We start from the raw sequence: 24949 nt of genomic DNA on the forward strand, positions 1-24949 counted from the left end.
TTGCTGGTGCTTGTTATGTTCCAGTAATGCGAAGGCATCAACAAGTACATATGGGGAAGGAGTGTATTTTTTTCTTGAAGAAAAGCTCCAAATCTAAATGAAAATCACATAGCTTTATCTTGAAATGTGCAAGGAGCATTTAACCAAACCAGTAAACATGGCATTTACATAGAAAACTACAGAACAAAGTATGCAACTTTGTGACTTAATCTTGAAATGAGGTCTAATGAGGTTTAGCATGATGAATACGAATGCATTGTTGTAACAATAACATTTTTTGCAATAATTAGTACAGATAATTGTTATAATGATTTTAAAATAAAAGATAATCTAATCTGTTTTCGCTCTTTTTCTTGGCATTCAAAGGCTGGGCTTGATTTCTGCACAGTAATGGAACAAGAACGTTTCACCTCCATTTGTTAGACCTTTGCACACTCTATCTTTTCTACAGTTAAACCACGTGGAATTTCCAGCCCAAGCAAAAACTTCAATATTCAAGTACTTCATTATTCAACTTTTAAAAATCCCAGCAGAAGAGATGCAAAGTGTCTGTGACATGAATCTCATGTGCTTTCTTTTCACCTTGGGGAGAGGATAAATTAGCCTCAGTCTTTACAAGTATTTATCAAGTAGTTACATTTTAAACCTAATTTATTTATGCCTGAATCCAGCAAAGCATTTAAGCATATCCTTATGCTAAATATATGAATTAGCCCATTAACACTACAGTTAAGCATCATGCAAACTCTGATGGATACTTTTCACTTCCTTATCCTGCAGAAAGCATTTTATTTATATTATAATGAATTAATTTTACCTGAAACACCACCTATATGTTGATGGTTGTGAAAATAGTATTAATTTGTCATAACCACTGCAAACTGGACAGGTGAAGTGAGTTTATCTCAGGGCACATTTCTGCCCCATGTTTTCAATGTAACCTGAAAAGACTACTATGGAAAATCAGGTGTTATCACCTACTGGTTAAATGCAAACAAAACAGAGTTACCTTCCTTTGTTTTGCAATGCTTCTTTAAAACAACAGATGCTCTGTTAAATCTCATGTTCAGGCATTTATCACATCTGTTTTCTGTTCCCTTGCAAAGTATACTCACAATAGTGCTCAAATGAATTACAATAAGATTCGTCAGTTGAAACCTAAAAGGGAGTTCTGGGAATAAACATTTAATTTTAGGAGGAAAAACATAGGTGTTTAATGGCTTTAAACACGTTTTCAGATGGTTCAAATAGGCAAATGGTTCAAATAGGCAAAGCTCCATTACAGCCACAGTTTGAGACCTGATGTAACCTTCGTGAGGTCTCCAGAGAGATGTAAGGCCACAGGAAGAGGAAGTGGAGTCTACAGGGGTGGGGAGCCTGAGGGTACAGGCCGTGAACCCACAGCACAAGCAGGAGAAGCCTTGATGCACCAGTATTCTGGCCCTGCACCCTTCTCCAGTAATCACCACCAGCACAAGAAAAAATTTTCACCTTAAAAATGAATAAATCTTCGGTGTTCTCTTGTAAAACTGGAGCCTGCCTATTCAAAGGCACTGAGGAGGCTCCAGTAAAGAACTTTCATAATCACATTTTCTTCTTAACAGCTTTTGTGAGAACACAGGAAGGTCTTTCTCCCCTTCCAAGCCTGAAGAGACCTGGAGAATGGTATTGACAAAGACAGTCCTTCAACTCAGGAGTAGAATTTGACTCAATTATTCTGCAGGCAGCAGAATATTCTCTGTAGCAGCTCTGAAACGAATTCCTGCAGCACTGCCACACAAGTAAGACAACCTGGATCAGGTAAACCAGTTCTATTGCCAACGTCCCTTCCTCTTGTAACTGTTACCCCCTTTTTTTGTCCAAATTATACTTCTTCCTTTGAAAGACCCCTCTATCCTCACAATGCCTCTCCTAATCCCTTGTACAGACTCCATGCATTTGTCTTCCAGTTTTACCCTTGCTACCTTCCAGGCATGTTACTCATGCCAGCGTCTTGCAACAACACAACATTTAGTTCTTCCAGACTCTTTGAGTCAATGCCTCATTTCTCTTGAAGTAACTCCTGCTTTCCTCCACAGCATGAGTGGAGGGGGGTGTATGTGACTAACATACTGTTCGATCTTCCTTCCCCAAGGACCACTGCCTCACAATTTACAGGGAGGCTCAGTTCCTCTGAAAAACAGAAAGCTAACCAAGTTCAAATAGCTTTAGAATTTTAAAAGCAAAGTACGCTTATCTCTTATGTAGCATGTCATACAAAAAATAAAGAGCTCTTTGGAAAAAAAAAAAAAAAGTTACTCGTTGTCTGAGCACACGGCTGTTTATGAGATGAGATTCAGAAACCACCCTCCTTAAAGCTCCAGAGGAATTCTGCCTTCACTGCTAATTCACCAGCAGAACACAGTGCTCTTCTCACTGAGGGCCTGATGTTACATGTAAATGTCATCCCTTCAGAAAGTAGCTAGAAAACAACAAGAAGTTTAAAGATAAACAACTTCAAGTAGAAGCAAACACTGAGGTTAAGTTTGGATTGGATTTATTGAAATTTCTTTTATGTCCAAGGTACTGTTACTGCACAATTCAGAGAGCAGAATAACCAAATTCATTTCATTGAAGCCAAAAACTCATCTGAAGTTACCTGAAGGACAGAATGCTCTCAAATAGCCTTTTACACACTGAACAGAAGAGCAATCTTTGAGCCTTTAATTCTTATATATTACAATGTATTTTGTTAACTTGTCTTCAGTGAAACAAAAGCAAATCAGACCTCGGAACCTGGTCCATCCTGTTCTTAGAATCTCTTGGTGCAGCAAAGCAGAAAAGTTCCTCAAACTTGAATCAAGCTAACTGAGGTACCAGGAGCAGATTCATTTTCTCTGGCCTCTCCATTTGCAGGGCAGGCCAGAGGAAGTGTCAGAGAACATACCCAAGTTTTCCAGTTTTTCCCCTCGTACAATGGGAACACATCAGATTGCAGCTGCAAAGCTCTAGTGAGAGCTCAAGGTGGGAAGATGGCAAAAGATTCTTTCTCTTATGACCAAAATCTCCTCTCAGCACACGAGCAGCTACCTGAACAGCGCCCTGGAGACAAGTCTAACACCAAAGAAATGAATGCTACTATTACAGAAACCTCTCCAGGGAAGTCCTATTGCTCAGGATGTTTAAAACTAGGCCAGACAGAACCGTGGCAGCAGCACGACAAAAAATGGATGGCAGAGGCACTTCCTTAGTCTCCAGCCTCTGCGGGATTTCACGGCTGTTAATTGGGAAGTTGGAGAGACCCAGGGCACTGCAAACGGGATGCGAGGCTTTTTAACCAGAGCTTGCTGACTACTGCTTCACTGCCCTCTGCTTTTGTGTGCTGCTTTACTGGTAAACTTCACATAACTTTTAAACAGGGGGTCACGCTTTCAACCCTGCTGATGCACTTACTTCACCCAAGAAAAAGTTTTAGCAATCACCACTTCCCTTTTGGGAGGCAATAACAATTCTCTTTCCTCACCAGGTCTGTTGGAGGAACATAAGAAGAAATTACACTTTTTAAAATAATAAGAAAACCCTGTGAGTTAACTGTCTATAAAAAAAAACAAGCCACCCAGGCAGAGCTGAATTCACAAGGCCTTGTGCTGTATAATCACAGCCCTCCACACACCACTTTATACAATGTGTTGATCATTTGAATGAATAGATTCAAAAGACTTCATTTTAAGAACACATGAACTTAAAGGCCATACTAGCAGATTGTAACCATGTTTAAAGCTAAGTTCACAAAGACTCCAACTGAATAAGAGGAAAAATATACTTTTTCCAGCATGCTTAACCTGGGAAGCTTAACTGGTTTCCGTACAGTTCAAAAAGACCTCTTCTGTTAAAAACCACGTGAATAATCTTGATGAGACTCCCAGCAAAGTAACTTGCCCAAGCCCTTGTAGGACCAGAACCTTGCTTGTTCCTTGCTATGTTTCTAAACAGAAGCTAAACTACATTTCAACAACTTCAAACAAGCTCATGGAAACCCAAAGATATACGTGTCATTGCTTAGTCACCTGACGGACTGTTATAGCACTTGCCCTACTAGTGCCTTCCACCTGTAGCACACATTTCACGCTGTATTATTGTTATGTTGGGTGTTTTCAGACAGCAAGAGACCACATCTTTATTTAGCTTTATAACTCACCCACTGTACATTGTGAGCATCCCAACAGACCTGTCTCAGCGACTAACTTCAAAGGTATTGTGCACATAAACCCCCTTGCCCTGCTCTGGCAGCAATCCAGGGGATGCTTTCCATGGGCAGTGCCAGGCTGTGGGACTCAACCCTACACACTGGGTGTCAAAAAGTCAGTAAAAGTGTAATCAAACATCTATTTTATCACTAAACTGTAACCTCCTCAACACATCAGTGTCCAGCCCACTGGTAGGTAGCATAAAACATAGGGCTCTAACACCTTAATGTAATGAGTGTAACTCTATCTTTGCTAGTTACACAAAGGACTATGTACTGAAATACACAAGTGCTAAGGAAAGGGTGGAAACGATTTTAGACATCCTGATTCCCCTTCTGCTTTACCTCACAGGAATTGTACACACACCTGGGGTTCCTGGGTGGGGAGGAGCACGGTGTATGTCACTGCTGACCGTGTCTCTCTGTGGGGAGAAGAGGGACAGTGTAATTAACCCCAGGTCTGTGTTTCCGTTTTGCGGCTATAAATACACATTTCTGGATTTACTACTTTCCTTCACAGCCCATTTTGAAGCGCAACCGGGGCTGTCAGACAGCTCCACACCGCTGATAAACCCTGCCCGCCTCTCTCCCCCCTACTGACTTGTGTGCCAGCTTGGGGGATTCCCTCGCTGCTCTTCTCCGTGGGGCCGGCCGCACCGGGGGAGGTTCAATCCCACCACCGGACGGCCCGGCTCAGAGCCGGCCACCCCCGTGCTGCCCCGGGCAGAGGGAAGAACGTCCCGGGGAAGCCAAAGTGCAGCCCCGAGGCAAGGTGCCCGCAGGATGCTCCTCAGGCCCTGCTCCGCGGGGCTACCCCTCCTCCTCGGCCCCAGACCTGCCTCTGCCGAGCGGGGGGTCCCAGACTCCATCACTCGAGCGGCGGCGGCGGCGGCAGCCGGGGCTGCCCTCAGGCGAGGGCTACCCAGAGGCGGAAACGGCCTGAGGCAGCGCACTGAGCCGGGAACAGCGCCCGCGGAAGGCTGCGCTGAGGCGGGGGCTGCCCTGAGGCGGGGGCTGCGCTGAGGCGGGGGCTGCCCTGAGGCGGGGGCTGCCCTGAGGCGGGGGCTGCCTGAAGCGGGAGCAGCCCTGAGGCGGGAGCTGCCCTGAGGCGGGGGCTGCCTGAAGCGGGAGCAGCCCTGAGGCGGGGGCTGCCTGCCCCGCCCCGCCTCCGGGAGCCGGCTGGTCCCGCCCCCCCCCGCGCCGCCGCGTGCCGCGCGGAGGCTCGCCGCCGCTGAGCGCGCGAGGGGCGGGCGGGCCGGCCCGTGCGGCGGAGCGGGCGCCGGCAGCGCGGCCGCGGGGAGAGCGGGTCCATGGAGCACAACCACGTCCACCTGCACAACGGCTCCCTCCTGGCGCACCACCGCTATGGCTGCGGCCTGGGGTACGCACCTGTCGTCTACTACAGCCTGCTGCTGTGCCTCGGGCTGCCGGGTGAGTGCCGGGCGGGGACGCGCCGCCGTGCCCGGGCTGCCCCGGGAGCTGCCGCTGCCGGGAGAGGCTCCCGCAGAGCTGCCGGTAGCGCCCGCAGAAGCGTCCTCTGCCCGGCTGCCTGCGGCGCGGTGTGGTGCGGGATGGGCGCGCTGCGGCGTCCCCGGGAGCGGGTTCTCGGCGGGGCTGAGCGCGGGTGTTCCGTAGACGGCGCCTTCGCCGCCCGACACGCCGCTGTCCCTGCGTTTTGGTCGCTCGCCGGGGTTTGTCCCCGCGTGCCCTCGCACCGCTGCAGCCGCTTTCTCACCCGGGCTCGGGCGCTCTGACTTTGAACTTGACATACAAAGTCTCAGCCTGTCGTGAAGTTCCGGCCGTTATCAGTTTGGCGATGTGAAGACAGAGCGGTACGAGGACAGCAGGGTCTGTCCCCTGTCGATCGCGGGCCGGGCTGGCTGTAATGGGAAATGTAGCTGAGGAGGTCTTGTAGTGCAAATCTGGGGCAAGGTTGGCTTTAGGAGCAGCGTGCCACCAGTGAGGAACTAGGCTGGGGAAGGAGCATGCTGTCAAGAGGTTAGCAGAGTTTTGTCTTGCTCAGGGGGCTGTGTCTACAGCTGATGGAGCAGGACAGTACCTAGAAAGTCTGGTGTTGGGGTCAGTGCCCTGCAAGGGCAATGGCAGTACTGACACTGAGATCCCCGAGTGCACATACAGGGCTCAGAAGAAAGTCCCAGCTCACAGGCACCAGCCTACAGCCTGCATAACCCTCAGTGAAATCCCCTACTTAGAAAGGGGACAAAGACGATATAGAGATGCTAGAGATGAGAAAAGCAAGAGAGACCCCAAATGGGGAAGGAAAGGCTCTTTCAGGCTTGGGTGTGAATACCTGTGAAGCACCATTGCCAGCATGCACGTATCCACAGCCACATGAGCATCACATCAGCATCAGTGTGTCAGCTGAGACAAGGGAATGAGCAGGTTTCACCTCCCAGAGGGGACTGAGGCTGTCCGTGAGACACCTTGGCACATAGGACCACAGGGTCCACAGCACCACTTCTGCAGGTAAAGACTGGGCTTCAGTAGGCAGAGCTGCCAGCCCAGCACAGCTTGAGTGGGCAAACATCATGGCTTGCTCCCTTGTTTAACATCTCCAGCCTCAGAGTGACCTACAGCGATCCCAAGGACAGGCAGAATGAGTTGGGGAAAAGTTAGAGCAATGTGATGCACCAGGGTGAATCGGTATTTTAAGGGTGCAGTACAAGAGTTTGGTTGTGTCTATGTACAGCTACACGTTTAAATCGCTGTGTGAAATGACAAGCAGCAGTGACATTCGGGAGTCTACAATCTCTAAATGTTTTGTTCACCTAAATTCCTTCTTCAAGCAATTAATTCATGGAAAAAAATCTAATCAGACATGAAGAGCAGCCTACTACAGCAGGTACCTGCATGAAATGATGTTCTTTGTGGTGGGGTTTTGTTTGATTTGGGGTTTTTTATGCCTCCCTGGCTTATAATTAAAATTTGAAGATACTTCACAAAACTGGGAAGTTAAGTCCTGTATTTCCCCACAGAGGATGTAGGGCATAAGCAAACGTCTCTGCTCCACAGTATTGATGAGTATCAGCTCTGACCTGAAGGGACCCAGCCAGCAGGGGTAAGGAGGTAGTTTCCTCTTCATTAGTGCCTTAGATGTCCATAGTAATGACAAGCTGTGTTTCAACACCTGTCCCCTAGGAACTGACCAAGACCCTCTCAAGATTATCAGGTGAAGAAGTTGTTATGAAGCAGTCTGTAGCTAAACTTGCCTTTGTATGTCTTCGAAAGGGGGAAATTCTTATGTGCACAGACAAGAAAGATCACTTAATGAGCATTCAGCACATACTTGCACCAGCTCCCTAGGGATACTGCATTGTAATTACAGACCTAACGCTGTTACTTTAAGAACATGGTTAAAATTGGTGTACAATCCACGTTAGCAATGGTGACATGCATTTCTTGGGGAATCAGACATCAGTTGATTAGAGCAGTGGCACCAGTGGTAGTACTTAACAGAACTGACCAAAGCATTTGTTGGTGAAACAGTGCTGGGTTCAGTGGACTCACATCAGGTATGAATGTGTCAGCTCGTTCAGTGCACATTATCTGAGGATAACGTTGGCACTAACACCTGAAAACACTGCACATGTACAGTGTACTGAGTGCATGAGAAATTTATGATTCTCATGTGAAGACTGCACAGAGATGAGAACAAGCTGGATACGTTTAGGGGAAGACTCAAATAGGCAAGCTTCATTGAAGATATGTTACAGGGTGAGAGCAGTGCTAAAAAGAGCTTTTCATGTTTTAATTTGAAGCTGCTTTTCCATTTTCTGACATTAGAAAATTGGAAAGGTAGCACGCTTAACTACCTGTAGAAAAAGAACCCTAAAGTCTGTGGGATCAGAGCAATTAGCTTTGTGTGGTGCCAAGAATTTAAGAGAAAGTGTCTAGGATCTGTTCTCAAATACAGCACTAGTGCAGTGTTTTGCTGAAATGCAAACAGTTTACTCCTTGCCACAAATCTTGATGACAGACTGATGAGAAGAGAAACCAGTTAACTGTTTCTGCCTTTCCTGCTCTAGTGTCTGAAGGAAATTTCACTAACTCAACAACTCCACTTTGAGGCCAAGTGATGCCAGGCCTGATTGTGCAGGCAGAGAAAGCATCCTTTCCCCTCCCTTGCGTAACCCAGGCATCTCAGCAGATCCTGTTCTCAGCAGTGACTTTTTCTCCCTCCCTGTTCAATCAGGCACCAGAAAGTCTGAGAAAGGCAGAGACAAGAGAGCACAAAGTGAACTCCTTCACCCCTGCTCTGGCTGCGGCACACAGAGGCAAGTTGCAAGCTGTGCCCTGCAAAGAGGGGCAACCACAGAGGCACGAGTGCAAGCAGACCCTGCTGCAGCAGGTACTGTGTCCCCATGTGGTCTGGTACTGTACTTCAGGTACAGTCTGCCAGAGGTGATCCTGCCTCCTGATCAGCAGGGATGAGAGATCTCTTTTCCCTCTAAGCAGATACTGGTGAGACAGAAACTGTTTTCTCAGACTTGTTCTGAGTGCAGATGTGCAAAGGTGTCCCACAAGTGTGCAGTCGTGCTGCCAGAAGCAGGCTGTGTGAGACAGGGGGAAGCTGCTGGTGCAAGGGTGGGGAGCAAAGAGAGGCAGTAGCACTGGAACTGGGGTCATACTCCCATTTGTGGGGGGAATGGTATAGTTTACAGAGCTGTTCTGCAGCCCCTGTTCTACCATCCCTGCACTCCCTTTGACTGTCACTCAGAGAGAACTTCTCAAGCACCTCCAGTTAGCCAGGAGGCAAGAGCAGGGCTCCAGGAAGGCTTAATGGAAATGTTTCTTGCTTTAGTGAGAGAAAATGACAGAGAAGAGATGTGGGATGTGAGGAAGAGAAGAAATTGCTTTGATTCAATCTAGAAGGGGGCTGGTAAGGCGAGAAAGGAAAGAGCAACAGGTACCAACTCTTAGTCCATCCCTTTGTCAGTGAGAGCTGCACAAAGCAGTTTCACCAAAGAGCTCCTGCTATGGCTGTGCTTCTGAACATGGCCATGAAGGTCAAGAAGAGAAGCAGCAGCGCTTTCTGTAGGCAGCTGGCTTTGACCCTGATTCCTGCTTCGTTGGAAGGTGCAGCAGTGACAGAGTTGCCTTCCATGCACTCACCTTCCCTGTCAGGGGTGTAGTGTACTGCTGCAGAAAGGACAAAGTGGCAGCATTTCACACACCAGGGCCTGGCATGATCCCTTCTTTCCAGGAGTCTCCTCCTCCTGGAGAGAGAGAGTAAAATCTGGCTTTCTTACTGTGTGATCGCTGGTTCCACTTTGCTCCCTGGTCAGTTGCCTACCTGGGGAGCAACTCTGCTTCAGGGGTCATCACATGCCAGTGACACAAAGTACGGACATACCCAGTGTCTCCAGGAGGTTACAAACCAATGTCCCAGGGAAGTACCACTTCAGACTTTGAAAGTCCACAAAGATCAGTTTTCTTTGTGCTTAAAACTGATCTCATCTAAACGCAAATTCAGGATTGCAAGCTTGGGAAAGCAGGCTGCACACACTTGGTTGTAAGCAGATAGCTCTCATGTCAGACCTGCTGCTGAACAAGGTGTTGTGGAGGTGGGGACAACCTGTATCATTCAAAGCTCAGCCATGCACAGACCGTACTCAGTGGCCTCCACACAGAGGAAGAGAAGCTGTAGTCCTGACCTAGAGGAAGTAAGCTCAGCAGGGTGCCTGACCTTTATAACACAATGTCAAAAGATAGGTACAACGTTATGGACCTTCCTCCAACAGACTGGGTGTCCTCGCACAGCAAGCCAGATGCTCCCTAGGGTGTTGGATTGACACTCAGGAGCGTAACATTTGCACTGTGCCATGCAAACCACATTACAGTCACAGGCAAACTGAAACAGTGGAGAGCTGGTCCTTCTGCAGCCTTCTCCCCAGATGCAGTGTGGAATAAGGAGGCTACTCGGAATGCAAGCCAGGGTCATCATCCTGGCAAGGCAGGTAGTGCTGGTGGGCTGTGCATGCCACCATGCAACAGCCCAGCTGCGCTACCTCCACTCCCCCAGTGTAGGGGGAATGAAACCTGAAGAACACTGCCATCTCTGTACTTATAGCCATGACCTGGTTAGTACCACGAGTAGGAAGGAGGACAGGTAGCAATGTTTGTTGATGACTCACGTGGCATGTAATACCCAGTAAATACCAAAGCAGGCAGAAGGTAGGTGTACATACAGCTCACAGCAGTGCAGAAGTGTGTCTGACCTGTTTTGGATTCCTGCCATCTACTGCCTCGTATATTCTGCAATCACAGTAGAGGCTTCTGATAAAAGAGAGCATTTCCAAAAACCTGAATAAATAGCCTTTTTCATAAAAGAACACCTGAACAATAGAAGTGCTAGAGGAAGATCTGAAAATACAAGTGGGAGAATTGTTACAAGCAAAGTTACGACCTTGAAAAAACAGCAGTCTTTAGCTGTTGCTCATTAGATATAGTTCATACAATGAATAAGAACTGAACACTCCTGAGGCCTAATTCAACCCCCCTTTTAAAGGCCACACTTTCTCTGACTTAAAATCTGAATTGGACACAAAGCCAGTACATTGCATCCTGCTTAAAGGAGGGCAAATAAACTGGCAGAACTTTAGCTCAGCTGTCAGAGCAACTGAAGGGCACTACAGTACATTGCAGTAGCACTACTGGACAGAGGGAAACAAATCTGCTGCTAATGTGCTTTAAATGAGTCATTTCCTATTGTAAAATGAATGCTTTTTCTTTAAGGAAAGAAGAATCATTAGGAAAAAGAATAGTTTCATTACAGTGTCTCTGCATAGAACTGGCGACAGATGGGAGTGATTTAGTTTGGTCACTATGTCTGTAGACTGTGGCCACTAAAACCTTGCATCCTGAATGGCAGCGTATGGCTGAGTCCATGCTAATGCAGAAGAGGACTTGATTGCGCATCTCTGAATGCCACTACAGAGTACAACTGCTAACTTTGGTTTTCTTCTGCCACATCAGTAGGAAACATCACTGTCAGGGCTGTAACGATAACGAGGTGCAATATCTGGGAGGCTCAGTAGACTATGAAATGCACAACCTTGCATGGCAGGCTGCTAAAATGGATTGGGAAGGAAAAACTCCAAAGGAGATTTTTCCTTGAAATGACGACACAAAAGAGAGAGCACAGCCAGTTTTCACGGTAGGTGGGTAATGCAGAGCCCCTAGTCGTTAAGAAGTCAAGCATTCAGAAGCACTAGGCAGTCTAATACCCTGCTGTTCTTCATCCCTTAGTTCTATCCTCCTCCTCCTCTTTGTGCTCCCTTCTGTAAAATGGGGGTGAATCAGTAGAAACAAGCCAGCAGGAGAAGGCCTTCATTCGCATACATCAAAACGATTTGCTATAGGCAACAAACAACATGGAGATATCTGTCCTGACGTGATGCACTCTCTGCTTTCTCATGCTAAGGGCAAAACACTCTCTGGCCTATAACCTTCTTTTTCAGGTGGTCTTTTTGAGCCTTTAATCTCTTTCTCCATTAACTTTGAGACACCAGAAAAGGAAGTAAAGCCAAAATTAACCTCTTGAGCATAGGAGGCCTTGCACACAATTCCATTTTTATTCTGCAGTGTAAAGATACATATGTATGTAAGCATCCTAAACCCTAGTGTCTGGAGTGCTGTTGGTGCTGTTCTAGGGGTGACCTAATGGGAGAAGATGGTATTGGGTTCCCACCCAGGACACCAGAATGATTGTGCAGAGGAAATGGAGTAGAGGCAACCAAGTAGGACCAGAATTAGCAGTACAGAAGATGACTACAAGGAGTTTTATCCCTTTATATATGGAAGAGGAGAGAAGCCTGCCTATGAAACACTGAACACATGGTTTTCACTGAAATTGTTATTTTCTACCATCTGAAACTGAGAGTCCCTGGAATGGAGAGTCATTTAACTTCTCCATCTTTTCAATCGTATGGTGCATTGACTCTATGGACAGATGCACTAGAGGTTGCCTTTGGTTTCAAGACAAATTACCTGTCAGTTACATCAGACTAGGACATTTCACAGACATTTGTTCATTCCAAGTGTGCGTTTTCCTCAGTGTCCAGACTAGCACACCAAAGAGCGATCTATCTAGTATGGATGCGGTGTATTCTGTGTGGGGGAAATAAAGCCAAACTGTGATGATTTTACACAGCTTGTAATTTCCTGCATATTGTGTAAAATTGGCAGAGTCTCTGAGAAAGCTTGGCCATGGGGTTTGCAAGCATGAGCTCCTACTGCATTAGCTAATGCTTTAGGAAGACATAAAGACTAGGTTTTTTTTTAGTAAAACCTCAATCAGAAGTAAAATCCTCTTAATTATTCATGTTCAGTAAAGAGTTCATGCTGGTGGCCTTATGAAATCACGTCCTCCCTCCGTCCGAGTCATCCCATCAAATACCTTTGGCACCTGCCTTAATGCTTTGGTGTTTGGTATCAGAAGGGTATAATGCCATCTTTGAGCTCAAGTTACTCAGCTTGAGACCTCTTAAACTTTACTGACAGGCTACATTTAGAAGCCACAGACACCTGCCAAATGAGTTACCCGAATTGCCTTGAAAATTTCCTTCTGTCCAGATATGTTACATGAATAACCATCATTTTGCAGATCACTTTTTCCTCCTCCCAGCATGAATTTCATGAGAAAGCTTTACTGCTGTGGTGACAAGATGCAACACTAGATTGTGAGATGGGTGTATTAAACATTTTTGTCCTGGTGTGAGTGCCTTTTAAGAAAGGCTTCAAGGCGGGGGAGAAAGTCCAAGTGTCATTAGAGGCTTTCTGCAATGCTCAGGACAGGTGGATGAAGAGGGTGAAGATGGCAAGAACCAGATCCCTGTCACATTTACCTGTGTCATCAGTGAGCGTGTACTGGTCCTCCCCACATCCTAGCCTAGGGATCCTCTGGGCCATTCTAATATTGCAGAAATAGCCCTATTTTATAACAATTAGGGAAAAAACCCTACTCCAATGGTCTAGGAAAGCCAAAAGCAACACAGTGTAGTTACACCTGTCCGCCAGACAAGTTACTGCACTTAAGCCTGAGTGGTTGGCAAGGCTCAAAGTGCATACCCACCATTGGCATCTCCACACCATTACCACGTGTGCCCTCCAACCGAGAGGAAGTGCTTTTGGCTGGATTAAAATCTTTCTCTGGCCTCCATGACGCACTGATGGCTAGTGCCAGCTATGGAGCAGAGTACCCCATTCACTGCATTCTTCCCCAGAGCCACCTCAGCTAATAACAGTCAGTGAGAAAAACAGCCCCGGAGGCCAGACTTCCTCATCAGAATCTGGCCTCTGACACTAACTCTTTAATTCACTAAGTGCAAGGCCATGCTGTGTTTCCTCTAGCATCTGGGCAGGAGTTTGATCATTCTCTACCTTCAGGTTCACTCCAACCATCAAAACTGGCGCAGTCTGTCCCTGTACATGTGATTTCTAAGCACAAACCGCATGAGAGCCTTCCAGAAAGGTTCAACACCTCCTCCAGTGGCAGTCCTGCATCCGTGCCCCTACAGTAGCTTTTGTGATGATCATTTTCCATCTTAGAGCCCTCTCCATCCCCTGGGAGGTGATGCAGGCACCAGCAGAAGGGGCTGAGGGCTCTCCCCTCCCCCGAGGGCGAGCAGGTCTGTGCCATTCAGCGCGTTCAGACAATTGAACAACAAATAAATCAATTTATTTTAAAAGTCAATCCTCACAGGAACTCTCAGGGAAGGAAAAAATTGTGTTGCACTAATTATACTCTATAAAGTATCTCTTTACACTTCACAATGGTTTAAGGAAGGATCTCAGAATACAATAATAAAAGAGAGAAACAAATTACATTAGCCATGAGCAGGCACCATTCAGAGGGTCTGTCCCTGTATGCTGTAGTGTTGAGTTTGGCCAATACCAGTTGTAAGAGGAAAACATGTAACTACCCTATCTTCTTCAGGGGCAGACAGCATCCAGGGGTCATTTTAAAAGACCACATAACCAGCTATAGCCAACATCAGTAATAAACACGTTTCTGTTACCACAGCATTTTATTTTCTTAACAGTTCTGTTGTGTAGCTTCCGTCGGAAATCTCTCATTGTCATCATCTTCTCCAGAGAGCCCACACACAGAGTGAGTGCTGAATACCATCCTCATCTCCAATCTGGTAGCTATTGGCAAGTGACTGTGTTCGTAACCATGGTCAGATTTGGCTGCTGGACCCTGTACCTGTTTACATCTTAATAACATTACTTCCTAGTTTAGAGGAAATAATCTATTTCCATCTAGCCAAGACATTACCTTTTTTCACCATATACTTTCAGCATATTGTTTCTAAATCTAAGGAGGAGGTGTTACATACATGTTTTCTATAGCAATTTAAGTTTTCCATCTCTCTGTGCCAGTCAGGTGACTAACACAAGGCCTGCAGAGTAGTTTCATGCCCTGCACAATAATTTGTAGGGATCCTAGCAACAGCTGCATTCGGTAAAAGGTGTCCATTATAGTCAGTGACCTAATGTTTATCACACTCAGTAAGCGACACTCACGGCTACTTCATTTAGGTGGTTTATGATGCTGAACTACTGAACCACACAGCAGGCCTTATTCCCAACTCAGCAGTGCTACCACTTGCGTTGTAAAGGCTATTTCACTGCACAGGCTGCTGTGTACATGCAAAATGCTCTCAATAAAAAAAAAACAACACCACCAAAGCCCAGAAACCTGCCTGTTTCTTCTTTAGAAAAACACAATTGCTCCTGCTTAAGCTCACACACTGTGATAATAGTCAGTGGAAGGAGCTCTGCGAATCCCCTGCATTTGAGCTATGACTATAATCCATAAAACAAGAAGGTGGAGAAAAAAACTGTGCCTTTAGGTCACAGGCACCGCTTTGAAGAGACACAGAAGGCTGAATGGGGTCTGCAGGCAAGGCAGCATGGCATTGGTATGGGAAACAGACCTAAATCCACATGAGAGTAAGGGTTCCTCCTAAAGGATGACCCCTCTCAGATACATAGGATCCCCATGGCATGAATTTCAGTGCTGCAGTTTGTTCTCAGAAGATGAGTCAGAGAAGTCAAAGCAGAGATTCAAGTATCCCATGATGAAGCCTGCCTAGGTTAGAAGGTTGCTGTATTTTGAGCAGCATGGACCAATTGTGTTTGTGTGTCAAGAGGCATTCTGAGCTTGTGTCTCAATGTCTGAAGGGAAAGACTTGAGACTGGCATTCTTACAGTTACTTATCATCTGCTAGTGGCATCTCAAGGCTTCAGCTGTCTAGTCCCTAATCAAGTCGTAGGTCTCAACCACGTACTTATAAATTCAGAATGCTGCACTGCAGCAAGCGACAGTGGCAGAAATTCCCATCTATTGTCCCCTAATCAACTCCCAGCACAGTGATCAATGTCTTTTAAATTCAGATGATCTTAACTACTTCGTATCTAGAAAAAACACTACAAGAAATGTGCAGTACACCATGCAGGACAATTTAGGGGCACTGACCTATCCAGTAGCTGCAGCTCCCCAGTTACAGTAGGGATAGACACTTTTATAGCGCCATCACCATCTCTACCATAGTCTTTATCACTGACTACAATATCAGTGCAAGAATTAGCGTAAATTAAGTTAAGATCTGGTTGCAAATACTCTTTCATCACCTTTCACCTGGAGTAAATAATTTTTGCCTACAGGAGAGCTTGTGGGGCACTGAGTATGCACCCAGGAGTCAGCAAGGTGCTGGCACAAGGACACAGTTATTCATACAGTGTTGTTCCCACCCATTTCCCATTTTACTGAGCTTTAGACAGCATTTGAGGACACACCAGTGAGGACACTGGCTAGGAAATGGGTGAAGGACTGAGACTTGTCCATAGCTCATCTTCCCTTTCCCTACACATCATGCAGCAGGAAAAACAGTCCCAAGCCCTGTGCTAAGGCACTGTGATATTGGCAACTTTCTGCTGCACCGCAGTGTATGTCTGCTTTCATAAAGTAAATGATATTATAATATTTCTTATCATCCAGCCAGAAAAAGCCCTAATGTGATCCCAGAGAAAGCATTTCCAATGCAAGATACTGTAACCCCTTGCAGAAAAATGGCATGTACTTTGTCAGATCATTTTTTTAATCTGGCTCACCAAGCAAAGCTCGCTGGCAGTAAGTGAATAACTTGCATTTCAGTACATGCTATTACTGCTATTGCTGGGAACCCTGAGAAAGACAGGGAGAGGGGGTACACAGGAAAGGACTGCTCATAAATCTACTCCTGTAGGAAAGTGAGAGTGGGGTTAGAACCAAACAGCAGGATCCCCACAATGGGCAGAAGGGGTGGGGAGCAAAGCTGCTGTGCCTGGACATGGTATGACTTCAGCATCCCTGCAGGATACCCTCTGACAGGCAGGCCAGTGTTACCAGCAGTGACCAGTGTCCTCAAGCATTCCCCTTGCTGCACACTGGCTTCAGCTGCTGCCACTGGAGTGAGTCAAATCCAGAGGATTTAAAGAGAAGATGAACCCTGTGGGTCACATCCAGTAATTGTGAAGCCAAGTCACTCAGCCTGGCTGGCCAAAACCAACATTTGCTGCAGAGTCAAGATAAACATTCCAGCTTGAGGATTTCCTTGACAGTACATCACTCACTGTACCTCTACAGCACAGCAGCAGGCATAACAGAGGCATTTCATAAGCAAGTAAGTGAAAAATGACACAGCAGTTCTAGCTGTATTGCCCCCCATCTCCTACGCCTGCTCTGGGTGGAAATCAATGCAGTTGCATTCATGTTAATAGAGGGCAGAACTGGCAAAACCACCCTGCTGAAGGCGATTTGAGACAATGTTGTTGGAAAGTTCATGCTTATTTCTTTATTTAGGGAAGGAATCAGTTGATTGTCATGTTTCATTTAGTTTTGTTCCAAGTTACAAAATTAATATGAAGTTAATACAAAAGCAGGTGACACGAGGGCTATTATTCAATATCATTCACTCTGCTGCAGTTCATTTCCCTGGTGGCAGAAACCTGCACCCAGACAACAGGTTTTGAAGGCATTTATGAAGGCACAAGTTTTCTCCAGTGCCAACACTTCAAAAAGAATGAGCATTTTCAGTTGTAGGACATACGTTCTAGGTCATCGTTACCTTAACGTCAGCAACTTCCTTTCTCTCTGATTTAAAAGAATCTTTACAGTTATTGTTGATTTGTTTGGGAAATCCATCAAAGCTGACAGAAACGTTTGAAGCACTGAATTCACAGAAGGGGTGATTTATAGAACACTTATGAAAATGTCAAAAACAAACATTTGGCAGTCTCTAGTACAGTAAACCAGATCCCTGATTTTTAAGCACTACTTCAGGTATTGTAGGCAAATGATACAAACTTCTGATGGGAACAGTTTCACATGTCTCACTCCAGCCATACTGCTAGTAATAATAGGATTTTTTTTTCCCTATTCAAGACTACACAGTAAGTTCTATTAAATGTGAGCAAGTGGTTAAAGTTCAGCTGCACCTTAGTGTTCCAGGAAAGCTCTCAAGGACTGCAAGGGCTGTTTGCAGCCATGGTGAGCAGCTCTGCCTGGCCATGGGCTGTAGGACTGAGTCCTTCCTAGAACATCACTTATAGTACCGGTTCAAGCAGGCACCAAAACATATCACAGCTTTAGAAAACTGAATCAAACCAGACAGTGAAACAGCAGAGATAGGACACTCACTTCACTGCAATATTTAGTGTCATGCAATACATCTAGGCATGGTTTAGGTGATGGGTCTGTACTGTGGCCAGAAAGTTGCAAGCAGGTGCCTTTTCAGGAAACTCAAGGATGTTTATACTTAGCCTGAATCAGAACATGCATCATGTCTGAAGCGACCAGCAGCTGTTCCTTAAAGACTCAGCTGTATCACACCAGAGGAAAAATGCCTTCCAGTTGACGGACTTCTAAAGAACAGCTCGGGATAAGCAAGCAGGTCTGTGGAACAGACTGTTTCAGTGGTGGGAAGGGAGATGCTTTTTCAGAGCCTGTCTGTAAGAGATGACAATTACAGGAGGCTCATCCTGGGCAGAGCTGAAAACTTTTATGCTGTAACACAGCTTCAGCTCTCAGGAGACCCAAGGATGTGCTTCCCAGATAGCCCCTCTCTAGATTAGGTTCCCACTCAGTCAAGGGGGAATCACCTAATCCAGGTAGCTTTTCAGCTCTTTCTAGACAGAGTTCTAAACTAGAACAGGGAAGCACCATGAGCTAGGATAAGGAACAAAATGTCTCTCTCCACAGCCCACCCCACCCTACCGATCTGTCAGTTGTTTAAAAAGTAAAAAAGTGGGAAAATAAGAGTGTGTGTGAGAGATACCAGTTTCTTTCTCCTGCTGCCCTTCCTCGCAGTGCACAGGCAGGGGCCTCAGCACCCCCTGCTCACAGTGCTGCTGCCATGCCAACAGCAGCAGCAGGGCTCACCAGTGAGCAGCAACAGAGCTAGGGCTATGACTCTACATCTGCTCCATGGAGATAGCCAAGGGATGTTGGATACCACCTAACCCCATGCCTGGAGTCCCACATTCCTGTGTCTCTCATCCCAGGCTGCCAGGACACTGAGTGTCAGTGTGTCCCACAGCTGGGAGCAGGGCCACATGCCCCTCATTGCAACAGCTTCTCTGAGGGACCCAACCGTAGTGCTTTCCTTTTGGTTTCTTGAATTTCATTAAAGGTGGCCATGGTGATTGGTGATTGAACAGAGCTACTGCTCCAAGCAAGTGCTCAAGAAAGGTAACGTTATGTCTTAACTGCCTAACTCTGTGTTTCTGTTTCCATAGCAAACATCTTGACGGTTATCATCCTTTCCCAGCTCGTGGCTCGCAGGCAGAAGTCCTCCTATAACTACCTTCTAGCTCTAGCTGCTGCTGACATCCTGGTTCTGTTCTTCATCGTCTTTGTTGACTTCCTCATGGAAGACTTCATCTTAAACAAACAGATGCCTCAGGTACTGGACAAAATAATTGAGGTCTTGGAGTTCTCTTCTATCCACACCTCCATTTGGATTACGGTTCCACTAACAATCGATAGGTATATTGCTGTGTGCCATCCGCTGAAATATCACACAGTATCCTACCCTGCTCGTACTCGAAAAGTCATTGTAAGTGTCTACATCACCTGCTTTTTGACCAGCATCCCCTACTACTGGTGGCCTAACATTTGGATTGAAGACTACATAAGCACATCAATGCATCATGTCCTCATCTGGATCCACTGCTTTACCGTTTACTTGGTGCCCTGCTCCATCTTCTTCATCCTGAATTCCATCATCGTGTACAAGCTGCGTCGAAAGAGCCATTTCCGACTGCGAGGGTACTCCACAGGGAAAACAACAGCCATTTTGTTTACTATAACTTCTATTTTTGCCATACTTTGGGCACCAAGAGTAATCATGATATTGTATCACCTCTACGTATCACCTATAAACAACAGCTGGGTGGTACATATTGTGTCAGACATCGCCAATATGCTCGCGCTGCTGAACACTGCAATTAATTTCTTCCTCTACTGTTTTATTAGCAAAAGATTTCGCACAATGGCAGCTGCCACGCTGAAAGCCTTCTTTAAGTGTCAGAAGCAACCTGTGCAATTCTATACAAACCATAACTTTTCCATAACAAGCAGCCCTTGGATTTCCCCAGCCAACTCGCACTGCATCAAAATGCTTGTTTACCAGTATGATAAGAATGGAAAGCCTATAAAAATATCACCATGAAAAGGGCAACAGTTTGAGTTTCTGGATGCAAGTTTTCAAGTGGTTACATCTTCAGGGTGTAATTTGCTGAAATGGCTGTTTTGACAAGTGGTCATTTGATTTCATTTCCCTGGGAGACCGATGGCAGATCAGACTGTTAAGAAGGGATCAGGAGCACTTGATTTTAGGAGCAAAAGTGAGAAGGCAAATGCCTCCATCTCTTACATAGCATTTTGAATATGCTTCAGAGTTCAAGTCTTAGTGTTCAGTTGCACTCAGATGCTTTGCATCCCAGCACCAGTGCAGTCTGAAGTCATTGGAGGGGGGAAGCCACAACAGTGTTTAATTACAACTTTTAAAACACAACAACCAAACCTGACTTGACCTTGCAGTTCACTATTGACAGAGCAAATGGATGCTTTAATGTACTGTGGAAGGTGCCATTTCTGGTGTGTGCACTTGCCAAAAAGTGATGCGTTGTTGCTGACACAAAATACTACCACAGTCTTGCTATCAAGACCTTGCTGCAGGAGGCAGCCTGCAAGACACAAACTGGGATATGCCCTTTTTGGCTCACCTGAACAAGGCTTGAGGACTGTTATAGTACCTGTTATAGCCTTGGCATGGAAAGCAATCCTGCAAGCTGCCAATAGTGATATGTTTTAATTTGTTATTTAAGAATGAGACCAAGATAGGAGAGCTCAAGGGAGGGAGGGAGGTTTCTAGAGCCAAGAACAAAAGCAACATCTTTTCCCAGCTATTTCAGTTATGGTGTGTACAGACTTTCAGGTGTGAGGCCAAGTCCTGCCTAATGCAGAGATCCCACTGAAGCTGTTCCTGCGAGGTTTGGAGTGATCACAGCCTTCAGGTTCCCTCTTAACCAATAAAGACTCTCTGTTATCCCTGTGTTCAGGCCTTTAGGCATTAACATATAAAAACCTGAGTCTAAGATTTTTCTCTTGACGGTTTATGTCCTCCTGTTGCAGATTTGCCATTTAATTGTTAAAAAAACAATTTATGAAATAAGTCTATTAAATATCCAACAGCAGTAAAAACATAGATCAGCTTGGACTAAGGAGTATTTACCTTATCTAAATTAGCTTAACTTCTCCCTTACACTCAATCCCAGTAATGCTGAGTGTAGAAATTGAGAAGAGTTTTACAGGAAGGCGGAAAATGCATTTCTTGTAATTTCTCTCCTTCTCAGACCACATACCACCTTTTTACTTCTATATTAGACACTTAATGCAGCCTTACTGAATGTGAGAGCAGACTTCCTTGCGTGGTGAACACAAGCACAATGTGGTCAGTGGACACAGCAGCTTCCCAGCAAATGAGAAGTAGCCTGGTGCTAGCTCTGCATTTGTGCCTGTGCCCATCTCCATTTCCATTTCCAGTGGGGCATCAGGGGCTAACATCAAGGTCCTCTGTGAAGGGATCCAGTCAATCCCACTTTGGTGGGATACGAGGGCTGAAAGCATCTCTCTAAACCCCATGGCTGGCTCAGTTTTGGTGCATTTCCCCTAAGAAACACCAAGTTGCAAGAGTCCTACTGAGGACAGCAGCTTGGTTCCCTTCTGCCACAAAGGTTGCATTTGCACACCTACTTATACTAGCATCCTGCAAGAGCAAAACCCACACCAGACCTGAGCATGCCTTCCCTAGAAGGGAACAGCAGCACAAGCCATGACGAGCAGGACCCTAGGCAAAGGCTGGCTTGTGAGTGGAGGGGCTTTCTCAGGACAGATCGAGGCTACTCAGGTCAGTCAGGAGCACAGAGACAGAATGCCCAGTGCCTTGGGGGGCACTACCCAACCCTCTCCTACCAGCAGGGCAGTCGGGGTGGCTGCTCAGCACTCCTCTGCGAGGTGCCGGAGCACCACAGGGACCTGCTCTGGTTAGAGCAAGGAGAAGGGGAGCTGAGAGCAAGAGGTGACCCTTTGCACCCTCACCCACCAAAGGGATGCTACCCACCTAAATCTCCCCAGATTGAAAGGAAAACGAGGAGCTTCCTCATCCTGTGTAGGCTGCTTGTCCCTGTGATCTCAGCAAAGCTTCACACTTACTTGCAATAATAAAGCATAAGAGGGATGCTCAGCCTTGCTGTGTTTGCCACGGCAAGGTTGAAATGATTGCTCCCTTTACCAGAGTTTTACAGAAATTCAGTTTTGGGGCCATGCCTTTTACCCTCCTCTCAGAAACCTCCCTCTGGTCTTTGTCATTTGATAGTAACCAAAGTTACCTTATGAAAAAGGTACTGTATGTTTCATTTTGGGAAAACACTGTATTTTTAACATTTTTATTCTAAATCTGTTATGAGGAATGCTTGTCTGAGTTACATGTGAATGAGTCTGAAGTGCAATATCTGTATAGATAAGTGGTTCATTTTGGAGAATGTATCTATTGAAAAAAAAATATTTATACAAGAAATTCACTATTTACTTAATATAATAGTAACCTTACAGAAAATAGTGAATGTTTAGGGCTTTTATTTATTGAAAAGATTCAATTAGGTGCATGGCATATGCTGCCAGTGATCTGTTAGTTTCTGTAACATAACGTTTATCCTGCAAACAAGCAGTGTCATCTGATTTTTCCTGTTCTGATGATGTATTTTTGTAAATTACCGTATCTGAAAACAAAACCTTGTGTGAATATTTTATTTCCCACTAAAAATAACCCATTAAATTCTAACTTCATTTGAAAAACCTCGCCATCCTTTCCCATATCGTTTTAGAAATGACAAGGTGCAATTTTCATGTGTGGTGTATTGGTCATTTCATTTCTGATAATTTAGGGTTTTAAGAGCTTACTTCCAAAGCCCCTTGTAGTCAATGGGAAGGTTGCTTGTGGGTTTTGTGGTTGGTTTTTCCAATCCCCATCAATTTATGAGGGCTTTGGATCAAGCTGTATCTTGCTAATGGACATTTGAAGCCTTCTTAGAGTCCAGTTTGGATAACAAAGCCTTGACTTTTTAGTCTGCCATATGGAAGCTGCTGTTGATAATACTTGCCTTATTTTTGGTTGTGTGAAGCGTCTTGCAATGACTGTTGCTAACTAGCCAATGTCTTGCTGTATTATTCATACCTCCTGATTTTCCAATAGTAAAAACCAAGCATATAGTGCCATTATTTATGGGAAAAGTATCCTGGAGACAAAACCATCTCTGTTGTAGAGATGGTCTTTTGTACTCTATTTAATTTATATTTCAAATATCTACAATTAGAAAAAATAAGCTGTGAATGGACAGTTTTACAATTACTTACAGGTATATGTCCTTGAAGACCACAGATAGGAACAAAATACTTTTTAGACAAGTTGCTGGTATATAAAATTATGGGACCTATCACCTATTCAAATTGTGAATATTGATATTTTCATAAGTAGACAATATATTGTGTTTGACAAACTTGTTTGTATTATAATAAATTATGAGATGGTGCATAACTTACCACTGTATTTGGAGCTATTGTTTGATTTATAGATTCTTATGACGTACTTTTGATTTATAGGTACTTATACTATAAGTAAGACCAGTCCTTGGCAACCATTACTCAGTAAAACATTACAGATTTGCATATTGTTACATATGTGAACATGATAAACGTATTATACCTGTTGCCAGAAATAGAAAGTGCAAGAAAGGAACTATGATCAGAAAATACAAAATTCTAGAGTGGATTCAGGACCTCATGGGACTGCCTGTGGAAGAAGCCCAATATTTATTCAGATGAGAAATACCGACACTATGCAGAATTCGGATCTCCATCAAATGTAGAACTTTGCGTGCGCAAGCTCCTGCTTCTCTGGAGACGTGACAGAAGAATATTTTAATTATTAAAACTAAGCAGAAAGTGGACTAGAGAAGGAACTGATTAGAAAAGTCCAGTGTCTTAGAGATCAAGAAATGTAAGGTTAAACATATGAGAGGAGAGGGTGATCCCGGTAATGCCCAACCCACTTGTCAAGTCTTGGCAACAGGTTTTAAAGGACAGCATCAAAGAGAGGCAAGTGGGGAAGGCACACTGCTGAAAGGGGCTCAAAGTGTCAGATTTGATGGAGCTTATCAGAGCTGTTCCTTATGGAGGGAGCCTGAGATCTGCCCGTCTCCATACTTTCATTAACAGCCGTGGCATGCAGAGTACTGATGAAGCTCCCGGGTTATTAAAAAAGGCACTGTATTTCCTTCAGTCCCCCGCTGGCAAGGTATTTCATGTAAGAGCCGGATGACCTTGCAGATTCGAGTGATAAAATGGGATGAATTCAATACTAATAAACAAGGCTCTCCAGTTGTCTGCCTGTAACAATACATTTGCTATAAACCCTCAGTAGTCAAAAACAACCAAGAACCCAGTTGTGCCAGCTGGGTTTGAATGGCCATGAGTCAAGCAGCTGAGAAAAATCCTAGAGTTTAATCACAGACATTTCTAAAGCTACAGCATAGAATTAATTACATTTTACAAGACTTCACAGGCCATATGCATTCATATGTATAAAGGGATAAACAGCAATAGAGAAGAGCTTGATATACAGAGCTAGAACAAGAATAAATTGTTGTGAACTTTCCTGAGGTAAATCTGCCCTGAGAGTTAGAAGACAGTCTCTAACTACCAAAGCAGGGAGTCTCAGCAAAAGCCTTTCCAGCAGCCAAGCTCTCCCCACTGGTTTTAAATGGAGTTTAGCGTGTTCATAGGCAGGATTGAGACAAAGCAGGCAGCAGGATAGACCTGGATTTAGTGTGAGGTGTCCCTGCCCACGGCAGGGGGGTTGGAACTAGATGATCTTAAGGTCCTTTCCGACCATAATTATTCTATAATTCTATGACTCTCGGAGCTGGTAGTCCCACACCCCTAACCTGCACGAGCCAGGCAGCTCAGCAGGTCCCCAACTCAGCTTGAAGGTCATCAGGGGTGTCCCCCAAGCCTGTTCACCCCACTGGGGCTGCTTCAAGGGAGATGGCCAGCATGAGAGCCATCAGCTATTCAAAGTGATTCCTGTGTGCAGGCAC

General features: G+C 45.3%; 1 protein-coding gene and 1 long non-coding RNA gene across 2 annotated transcripts in view; one reads left to right on the plus strand and one right to left on the minus strand.

The window, feature by feature from the left end:
• The window catches only part of LOC134171616 (uncharacterized), a 55378-nt gene extending 50767 nt beyond the window's left edge, over nt 1–4611 (minus strand). Inside the window, exon 1 of the long non-coding RNA XR_009967689.1 lies at nt 4571–4611. This is a non-coding gene — a long non-coding RNA (uncharacterized LOC134171616). The remainder of the gene's footprint in view (nt 1–4570) is intronic.
• Nucleotides 4612–5464: 853 nt separating this feature from the next.
• On the plus strand, nt 5465–21012 carry GPR139 (G protein-coupled receptor 139). The gene is made up of 2 exons (XM_062634626.1): nt 5465–5656; nt 19028–21012. The coding sequence occupies exons 1-2, from the start codon at nt 5536–5538 to the stop codon at nt 19960–19962; spliced, it is 1056 nt and encodes a 351-aa protein (XP_062490610.1). The 5' UTR covers nt 5465–5535; the 3' UTR covers nt 19963–21012.
• The last annotated feature ends 3937 nt before the right edge of the window (nt 21013–24949 follow it).

Source organism: Pezoporus occidentalis, unplaced genomic scaffold, assembly GCF_034315485.1.
Source record: "Pezoporus occidentalis ecotype Australia unplaced genomic scaffold, CSIRO_AGI_Poc_V1 ctg113, whole genome shotgun sequence".
NCBI lineage: Eukaryota > Metazoa > Chordata > Aves > Psittaciformes > Psittacidae > Pezoporus > Pezoporus occidentalis.

Excerpts from the sequence above, each read along its gene's own strand:
- GPR139 (XM_062634626.1), top strand. The coding sequence starts at position 5,536 with ATGGAGCACAACCACGTCCACCTGCACAACGGCTCCCTCCTGGCGCAC. Across the intron at positions 5,657-19,027 it reads GCTGTGCCTCGGGCTGCCGG|CAAACATCTTGACGGTTATC; the intron begins GTGAGTGCCGGG and ends CTGTTTCCATAG.